Source organism: Cavia porcellus, unplaced genomic scaffold, assembly GCF_034190915.1.
Source record: "Cavia porcellus strain 051 isolate PalLab524CR breed Dunkin Hartley unplaced genomic scaffold, mCavPor4.1 scaffold_17, whole genome shotgun sequence".
In the NCBI taxonomy this organism is placed as follows: domain Eukaryota; kingdom Metazoa; phylum Chordata; class Mammalia; order Rodentia; family Caviidae; genus Cavia; species Cavia porcellus.
This window is the reverse complement of record NW_026947500.1, coordinates 28353819-28364218: the sequence shown is the minus strand read 5'-3', so window position 1 is coordinate 28364218 and position 10400 is coordinate 28353819. Positions and strand designations below refer to the sequence as shown.

Sequence of the window (10400 nt, the reverse complement as noted above, 5' to 3'; positions counted from 1 at the left end):
TTGTAATCGCCAGATCTTGGAAACAACCCAGGTGTCCATCAACTGAGGAATGGATAAAAAAGTTGTGGTATTTCTATACAATGGAGTATTATTCAGCTATAAAGAAGGATCACATTGAGATATTTATCAATAAATGGGCGCAGCTTGAGACCATACTCATAAGTGAAATAAATCAATCTCGCATATGTGAATACCGAATAGTTTCCCTAATGTAAGTAATGATTCAAATATATAAAAGTATGTGGTAATCATCATTCCCCATTATGTGGCCTTGAAGCCTTATAAAGTTTTCACTTATTAATTGGAATGGCTTTATTCTGGGTTTCTTGATATGGAAATATTTGAAGCTATAGTATATGAAGTTATATTTAAATATTTCAAGGAAAAAGACAGACACTATGGTAACTACTATTCAGTCGGGTTATTTGGTGGTGAAGCACTAGGTTGCTGAAACAGTCATGCTTTGACCTGTACTGTTATGTTGTTATGTCCTCTTTTATCTCAATCTCTCCCTTATTCATTAAAAAAATTATTTAGTTATTTTTTATGGTTTTTTTTAATTAAGGGGAAAAATTTTAAAAATTAACAGGATATAGTAACTTTTTTTGATTTCCTATTAACTTGATTTGAAGTCCTGTAATACTCCCACTAACTTGTTTTGACTGATTAGATTCTGTTCCATTCTGTATGATAGTATCAAGTTTGAGGGTATAGGCAACTACTTTGAAGGCAATAAGATTCACTTAGATGCCCATTCTGGTTTGACTATTATCTCCTTTGGAAGTCCTGTAATGTTTACAATGTTTAAGTTTTATTGGTCTTGTTCTCTACTGTTTTGTTCAACTTTATAATACCTAATGAGACAGACAATTCTTTTTAAGGTAGCAAGAGGCATTATGGTAACCATTGTTGATAACCTTGTACTCTGTTTTTACATCTTGTACTATGTCTATCCTTGGTTTTGACTGACAGCTTTGTTTTGCCATATTTGACTTTATTCTCTTCCAAAAAAAAAAAAAAAGTAATAAGAACTAAGGAATAATAAAACCCAAAATGTGTAAATTTTGTTGTAAAAAAGAGAGGGAAAAAAGTGCTCTAAAGGATACAACTGCAAGTGTGTTTAGGGGTGTTAAATAGCTGACCATATTAATGTTTTTAGTTGGATCACTGAACACAACTGTTTGCAGTCTCACTGCTTGAATGTCTACTTTGTATGCTTTGATACTGTGACTTGAGCAACTATCTCTAAGATGATAATGTATAATCTATTAACTGGTGATTTCTTACTGTTTTGTTTATTTTTTTTTTTTGTAGTTCTGTATTACTTGTACTCTTACACCGCTTTGTTTTGTTTTGTTTTTTCTCTTTTTCCTTTTAAATAAAATTTAAAAAAAAAAAAAAAAAGGGGAAATAAGAGATCGGAAAATACAGAGTAGAAAGAAAGAGCTAAAACTGTCCCTGGAGATGAAATGACTTACTATGTCAAAAGTTCCAAGGAACCTACAAAGTGACTTTCTACAAAATTTTCTACCAAAAAACCTGGCAAAGTTTCAGGATACAAGATAAATATAAAAAAATCTAATGACTGGCAATGAATATGTAGAAACTGAAATTAAAAACCCTATGCCACCTACCACAACTGAGAAAGAGGTCTGTTCTCAAGTTAGCACATAGGTTCAAAAAATTTCCTATCAAAATCCTGATAAGAATTTTCTGTAGATACAAACAATTCTAAAATTTTTATGAATAAGAAACCAGATAGAAAAAATAATTTGAAACAGAAGAATGACTTATGAAAAATCAGTCCACCTGATTTCAAAACGTACAGGGCCACACCAAGCAAGCCCAAGTGGTGATGTTAGAAATAACTGGGTGAACAGAACAAAACAGAGAACCCAGAAACAGGTCCACATGCATATGCTCAAGTTGACCAATCTTTATGAAAGGTGCAAAGAAACTGAATAGAGGAAAGGTGACTTTTTAATAAGCAGTACTGGGAGGCACTGGGCAGCACAGACCACAGCCTGAGCTTGACTTAAGCCTCCCGTCTTTCCTACATTAACCCCAAATGGGTTTCAGGGTTAGACATAAAACTAAACAAAGTAACAGGAGAGGGCCCAAGGTGGGATTCAGTGGCAGACCACTAACCTAGCACACATAAGGCCTGGTTCCATCCCTAGTACAACAAAGACGGGGCAGGGGAGTAGTAACATTAGGATTAAAAACTAGGCAAAGAGTTCTTAGATCCCAAAATCATAACCCAAAGAGAAGAAAAAACTTATAAAACAGACTTCATCAAAATTAAAAATGTGGGCTAGGGATTTAGGTCAGTGTTGCAGTGCTTGCCTGGCAAGCAAAAGGTCCTGAGTTTGATTACTGGTACAAAAAAAAAAAAAAAAAAATTAAAAATGCTAGCTGTGCATGGCGGTACACGCCAGCAATCCCAGCACCTGGGAGGCAAGCCCTGGACTACATAGTGAGGTCAAGGCTGGTCTGTATTACACAACGAGACCCTGTCTCAAAAAAATAAAAAAAAAAAGCTCTGTAGAACACTTTCTTGGCATGCACAAGCTCTGGGTTCCATCGCAAGCGCAATGAAAATGAAAATTTGGAAATTTTTGTTATTGTTTTTTGAAACAGATATTCACAACATTCCAGGCTGACCTTGATATCACAATCTTCCTGCCTCAGCTTCCCAGAATGCTGAGCTTGTAAGTGTGCACTACCACATCTAGCTAAAGAATACATTTCAAATTCTGGCTCTATAAAAGATCCTGGAAAACAAAAAGAACCTTCAAAACTCAACAGTACAAAACAAACAAGAACAAGAACAAGAAGAACAATCCAATTAGAAGCAGCCAGACTCCTGCACAGATATGTCCCCAAACAGACAGATGGCAAGCAAATGCACAAAATGTTGAAAACCATTAACCTCTAGTGATCTAAAAAGAAAAACAATGAGATACACCACACACCGATCACAAGTACTGTAATTTAAAAAAGTGACAATGGGGGGCTGGGGATTTAGCTCAGCGGCATAAGCGCCTGCTTTGCAAGCAGGCAGCCATGAGTTCGATCCACAGTATCAGGAAAAACAAAACACACACACACACACACACACACACACACACACACACACACACAAAAAAAAAAATCCAAAGAACAAAAACAAGAAGCATGTTACCAATCATAAATATAAACAATTTTTTATCCTGCCAATTAAAACTTGGGGAGGAGAGTCTGGGAGTGTGTCTCAGTGTTAGGGCGCCTGACTAGAGCATGTGTGAGGATCCTGGTTCTGTCCCCTGCACCACAGAAAAGTGGGTGGAAACATCACATGGAGAAATCACCAAACGTGGGTCCCTTGATGCTTCACGCCATCAGGTTTGCGTCATTTATCAAGCAAAGTACCTTTGGGTGGAAAGGGACTCTGTGGTCAGACTCAGATCATGCCGACCACCTAGTAATGAAGACTAGATGGTCTGTGGTGGCTCTCATGACACTTACCACAAGCTTGATAGCCTAAAGCAACAGTGCCCCTTCAGTTCTATAGGTCAGGACTCTGGCAAGGATCTTCCTGAGCTAAACACAGGCTATGGCCAGGCTGCCTTCCTTCCTGCAGGGTCCAGTACAAATTCCACTTCCTCCTGCCTCCAGTTTCTGGAAGGACTTGTGAATTGTGTCCACTTTCTTCTACTTCAAAGCTGGCAGTAACAGGCAAGGTCCTCTCCCACCCCACTACCATAACTCTGAGCTCTTAGCCGCCCTTTGCCACTCTGAAGGACTCTTTAGATACACTGTGTCTGCTCAGAAAATCTAAAATGATCTCTGTTGAAAATTTTGTTTTCAGCAGTATACATCTATAATTCAGCAGTATACATCTATAATTCAGTAGTATACATCTATAATTCTAGCTGAGGCAGGAGAATTGCTACCAGGTGAAGGTCAGCCTGGGCTAGCTACATAGAAGTTCAAGGCCAGCCTGACCTACAAAGCAAGACCCTGTCTCAAAAAGCAAACAAACAAAAAAGGTATTTTTTTCTTTATAGTAAAACACACACAAAACTTCCCTTCTGAAACATCTTCAGGTGCACAGGTGGGGGTCATTAGGTACACTCACACTGCTGTCCAGCTGTCCCCCCGTCCACCTCCAGAATGTCCTCATCTCCACACACTGAAGCTCTGCCCCCTTTAACCACTGATTCCTCAGCGCCCTCTTCCTGCTTCCATCATCAACCTAATTCTCCCGTGCCAGACAGGACATTCTCACAAACTGCAAGGACGATGATGTAGGCTTCTTTGGGAAGCCACTGTTCTGCGTGGAAGAGCAATCTGGGCCTATTGACTCTCACAGCGCACCTGTGAGGTGGGATTTCCTTATTTACTAGCAGGAGGTTTCATTAACAGAGACAATATTAACGACATTAAATCTAGATGGCTTGTGTTTACAGGAAATCTTACAGAGCAGAAATGACAACTGAGCTGTCTGTCTCATGTGATTTTTAAATGTTCATTGAATAAGCACTATTGTAACAATGATAATGTTGGGGGAAAAACAATCTCGCCACTCAGCCTGTGTTTACTGTATTTGATCGACTATGTTCCTTACACAGCGTCACCTTCACAATCATAATCAAAAGCAAAACATGTCAGAAAAAAACAAGAAAAAACAGAAATCACAACGCTGGATAGAAGCAAGGACCTGAAGTCATCTTGGGGTCTCCAGAAAAGGAAGTACGAATTAATAAATGTATCATTGTACCACATTGCAATACATGCTCAATTCATTTCATGCATTGTTGCTTTGAGCTGGGTCTCATTATGTTGCTCAGGCTGGCCCTCATTGTCTAAGCTCAGGCAAGTCTCAAAGTGCTAGGACCATTGGAATGTGACACTGTGCCTGACTCATCCAGCTGGGAAGATGTGTGCTGGCACTTGAGCAAGTGAAATGCTTCTAGCAAGCACCTGACTAGAGAGACAGCTGTCACTCCTTTGGTTTTTGCAAGATGAGGGCTCACTCTCTAGTTCAGGATGGCCTCAAACTTGCAGCAATTCTCCTGCCTCAGCCTCAAGAGTGCGCCACTTCAGCTAGTTGAGGGGGCTATTTTTAAGCCAAATCAGATAAAGAAGCTGAAGATCTACAAGCTACTGCAGGAGGCAAAGCACCTGCCCACTCTACCAGCGTCTGCAGGGTGCAAGAGCACAGGGCACAGTTCTGTGGGGAAGCCTCTCGCGGACCTGTGTTCTCTTCTTGGTTGCGCGATCTGCAGCTCGGGATAACAAAGGTGGAACCAGCTTTTCCCACCAGAGCCCTCTCTCACCTGTCATCCCAAATGCAGGGCCCAGCACCGGGACATGCTCCATTAACTTCCTATGCAGTCCCTTTCTGGACACCTTTGGTTGAACAAGGACCAGCAAATGTATCTTCCACACGCAAGACAAGAAGTTTCACTTGCTCTCACTTTTCCTTCACTGTGTGCACATGAGAGCTGCCCAAAGTGGCCAGCAGAAATTGCAGTGCTTCCCAGAGACCCTTGCTCCCTCCATACCATGAAATCACTCCTCATGGCTGGGCCTCGACGGAGAAAAGCCTGCTAACCTCCGACCTCCAGCTTCCAGTGGCTGAGAGCACAAAGAGGCCCAGCAACCCAGTCCCTGAGTTGTTCCTCACTAAAGGGGTCCTTGAGATCAAACTTAAGAATTACAGGTGTATGGGTCAGTAAAATGGAAACAGACCTGCCCACTCTGTGTTCTGGGTCTGCAAGGCCCCTGCCATACCTATGGTCACAGAGCAAATGGCTATACAGTGGGCAATAGAAACCCTGTTATCATATCTCCTATCATGTCACACCCCAGTTCAAGTTCAACCCACCCTTCCCAACAGGTAGCAGCAGCCTCACTGGTAGACATTTCCCTTCTCCCACCCCCAAACTGTAGTCATACATGAGAGTCTCCACACTGGGGACCCTTGATGCACCAAATTTTCTGTGGGAGGATAGACAGACTCTCGGGATTGTATCACAGAAGCAACACTGGCAAAGTTCTGCTACCAAGGTGGAGGCAAGGCAGGGCACTGGGATGCTGCTGGCAGCTCAGAGGCTGGAAGGCTTTTGAGCTGGGCTTTCACAGGAGGGCCCAGCAGGCAGGGTGTGAGTGGAATCAGGTTTCCAAGCCCTGCTCCTGGTGACTGCTGGCAGGAAGAGTCAAGGGAACTGGCCAGACAGCAAGGACAGAGCCGAAAGCTCAGGGTTTTAGCCCTGTCCCTACACCAGGACTACGGCTACAGTAAGCTACTCTCAGCTCATGCAAACTACAAGAACATAGAATTGTTGCACGGCTATGATTTGCATTGTGCTTCCCTTGCTTCCAGGAATAACAGAGCAATTTTTCCCAAAGTCTCAAAGCCCTCTTGTGCTGGCACTGGGTCTGGGAGCTGCCCAGGAAGGAAGGAAGGTCTGCCTGTCACCTTGGAGGGAGAACCAGCTCCCTCGCCACTGCCCTGGGGGTTTCCAAAGAGGTGGCTAGTCCTTCCTCCATGAATCTTTCCTTTTAAAGCAGACTAGCCACAGCGACGAGCAGGTCCAGGAGCCAGACCCTTGCTGCAGCCAACAGCTCCTCTGCCCAGGCTGAGCACTTCCTTCAGGCCCTGAGGTGTGCGAGCTGAAGGAAAGTAATGCCTCTGGCTAAACTGCAACCACTGAAGGATTCATTTTGAGAGCTGCAGCTCAGAAGTGATTGTTGAAATATGGCATTTTCTGTTCTGATTGGAGACACCCTTCAAATAAAGATTTGAGGGTATATTTCAGGTGATAAAAAGTGCCCTTGAGAAATGGACTTTGATTGACCCAAGAAGCAGCCCTAGGATGTGAGGCACATTGGCTGGTGGGTGGTCCCGGCCAGGTCTCTCAAGGAATGCAGGACACTGAAACCCACAAAGCCAGTTTGAACTGCAGAACAAAATGACTAAGTATCAAAGCAAATCATGCAGCAAATGGGTCCAAACAAAAAATGGTTTATTCTGAATATTTAATTTTTAAAAAATCATACTTAGGAGGTGTACTACAGAAATCCAGATACAGTAAGTTGTATATAAAACTCAACCTAATAAGGGAAAAGCAAGACTGCAGAAATCACTTCCAGACAGAAAGCATGCACATCAGGACAACCAACTGTCCCCAACAGTCTAACATTTCTGTGGATCTGCTGGAAAGACACCTGTCCCCCCGATCATGTGCACCAATAGGACTGGCCCTGGGAAGGACACATATTTTGCCTTGCAAGGAGCAGGTAATATGGGCAGAGTGGCTTAAAAAAACTACTGTGGCACAGCGGGAAGGAACACTGCTTGTTACCAGTTGTATTTTTGCCAACTCAATTACATTTTAATAAGTAAACATGAGGTTTTGGCAAAATGCACAATCTCCTGAGGAGGGCATCCTTTGGGCACTTCACACCAAGAAGGCACATGCCTCCCCAAACTGGTGGCCATCTAGCCACACACGTCACACCCCCCTGCATGAGCTGACAGCCATGGGAGCACCCTGGGTGGCACCCAGGCCCAACACTAGTTTTAAGCTCACCTCTAACTTCAAGGCCCTTCACTGTGGGCCAGTGTCTAAGACAAGCAGTGAGGAACAGTAGAAGGACATGGTGACACCTAGCAGGGCAGGAGTCAGGGGTCAGGAGAGCCATGGAGAGAGGGATGAGATAAGACAGGGACACAGGAGAAAGCCTCAGACAACCTGGGGTCATATGGGATGAGATATGGGGTGTCCCACATGACAGGGTAGCCAGTGCCCCTCCGGGGGTTCCCACCAGTCTGACCATTGACCTGGGCCTTCCCTCCACTTCTGAACACTGCTGCTCCACAGAGCTTATGTGGGCAGCCACTTCCAGTGCTGCAGACATGGACATCAGTCCTGGGAGACCCAACAGTCAGGACAGACACACACACAACATGCACTACTGACTTCAGGAGAGCCACAGGCCCCTGAAGTAGCTACACATGACAAGTCAATTTGGCAAAAAAAAAAAAAAAAATATTCAAAAACAATCACCAACGTCCTCCTAGGGATCATGATTACAATATATTAGCAAATTCTGTGGCATCAACATTTCAAAAGCATCAGCAGAAGTATTAAATATAAAAGCAATACGTAAATTCCCCTCCCACCCTCAAAAAGAAAATGAACACAAAAATACAAACCCAAAACCCCAAACCAGCAAAGGCATGATCTGTAGTGTGAATCTGTGCAGGCACGCATGGCAGGCTGGCCTACTGCCGCAGCTCCACATAGTTGGCCGGGAAGAGCCCGTACCGGCCCTTGCACACGCCACGCCACCAGCCATCATCAATCATTTCTATGTTGCTGATGATGTCATCAGGGTCAAAGGAGATTTCATCATCACCCGCTGGGAAAAAAGCAGAGAGAGAGACACAAATGGAAAACATTTCTAGGGGGCTGGGAGGAGCATGCAGCAAGAGGACATGGCAGCCACAGTCCGCGTAAGGCTGGGGTGCACAAATGTGAGCGGCGTCTTCCAAAAACCTCCACCCTGGCCAGACACGGTTTTTGGGAAATGGCCAGGGTGGGTGGGAACTCGCCTTCCTTCCCACCTTCCCTGGGGGGTGCGAGGAAAGGGTGCCCACCAGTCACAGGGCATAGTGGGACGAGGACATGTAGGAGGGGTGGTCAGGGTGGGTGGTTCTCAACATGGGAAGGTGTCTAGAAGGAAGCCCAGGTGACAGGCTGTAATGTAGGTCACAGGATAAACTCAAACATACATACAGATAGCAAAACGTCAGAGAACCCATCGAAGAATAAATATAGAAACATGTGTGCTGCTGGGCATGGTGGTGCACATCTGTAATGGTAGCAGTCAGGAGGCTTAGACAGGAGGATCCCATGCCACAAGTTCAAGGGCTACATAGTGAGTTCAAAGCCATCATCAACTACGAAAAGAGACCCTGCCTCAAAGAAAAAAGAGTAAAAGAAATATATAGATGGGGGAATAAATAACAGCAGGTATGGAAAGGCTGCCTCTTATCACCCCCACTCAGCAAGGAGGAGGAACTGGGAAGCTACTGTCAGGGAAGGCCGAGCGAGGCTGAGAGAAGACAGGACCTGAGGGGCTTGCAGTCATCAACTGCTACTGGAGTGGTGTGGATTGGCAAGTGATGGTGACCAATGCCACAGAAATAACGTAACGGGGTAGAGCTGAGGTTTATCTCAGTGGTGTAAGCGCCTGCTTGGCAAGCACAAGGTCAGGAGTTCGATTCTCAGTACCAAAAAAAAAAAAAAAAAAAAAGACAACTCAGTACAGGAAGGCACAAAATTGTATCAATGACCTTCCTCTCATGTGAGTACCACCTCTGCTGGGCCCTGGCCAACTGTGGAAGGACACGGCCCAGGAACAGGGCAAAATAGGACCAACGCCAAGGGGTGTGTCATATGCACAAGTGACCTCCCAGAGGGTGGAGAGTGCTGGAAGCACTCACGTGAGACTCTGGATGTCCTGGACATGCACAATGCAGTTTTCAAGTTTTGTTTTCTGTTCATTTGTAATACTAGGGAGGGAGTGGGGGCCACCTGCAGGCATTTTACAGAGCTGCATCGCCAACATTTCTATTTCTTCTGAGACAGGGTTTTGGTAATTCACCCAGATGGGGTTCAAATTTGCATTCCTCCTGTTTTGGTCTCCCAAACAGCCAGGATCGCAAGTATGTGCCATCACATCAAATGGGGTTTTAAGGGGCAACGGGTACCTTGCAGCTCTTCAATGGTTCTGAAAATAAACGTAACTGAAGTGATTAAATACATGCACACATGTAGAAAATTAGGATCTGGTTGAGACAAGAGAGCCCTTGTCACTGTACTGGGAATTTTTCTGTAACTGAAACTATTTCAAAATAGAAACTGCAGCATCACTGGAAAGCTCAGATTCTTAGGGGCTGAGCTGGCAGGAACAAAGGGCAGGAAGTTGCTCAGGCGCCTCACCAGCCTGGTAGTCGTAGAGTGCGATGGCTGTGATGCCCAGGTCATTCTCATACTCATCATAGGTGTTCTCTTCTGAAAGGAAATAGGGACAGTTGAGCAGCACCTGGTGTCCCCACCTGTACCTCCCCACTGTAACTGCTTTTCACACAATGATTCCCAAGATTTGGGGCAGCAGCATTTGCTAAGAAAAAATCTCAGTGAGTGAGGTCCACCCTGAAGCCAGCAGGAGAGAGGAAAGGAGGCACCTTCTGGATACACAATGCTTTCAAGAGCAAGTCCATGGACACCCAGCTCTGCCATCACCCAGGGAACATGGCTCTCCTGACACGTATCAGGACCATTTTTAGAGTATAACTTTTAAAATGCAAAATATCTAGCATCATCAGGGAAGTGAATGAGAGA

General features: G+C 44.4%; 1 protein-coding gene across 4 annotated transcripts in view; it reads right to left on the bottom strand.

Moving 5' to 3' along the window:
• Positions 1 to 6996: 6996 nt before the first annotated feature.
• Positions 6997 to 10400, bottom strand: part of LOC100731735 (src substrate cortactin) — a 34681-nt gene continuing 31277 nt past the window's right edge. For all 4 annotated transcript variants that reach the window (XM_003468329.5, XM_013150858.3, XM_063227693.1 and 1 more), the window contains 2 exons: positions 9999 to 10070; positions 6997 to 8412 (listed from right to left, as the gene is read on the bottom strand). In XM_003468329.5, coding sequence (XP_003468377.1) covers positions 8276 to 8412; positions 9999 to 10070 — 209 coding nt within the window. In that variant the 3' untranslated portion in view covers positions 6997 to 8275. The remainder of the gene's footprint in view (positions 8413 to 9998; positions 10071 to 10400) is intronic.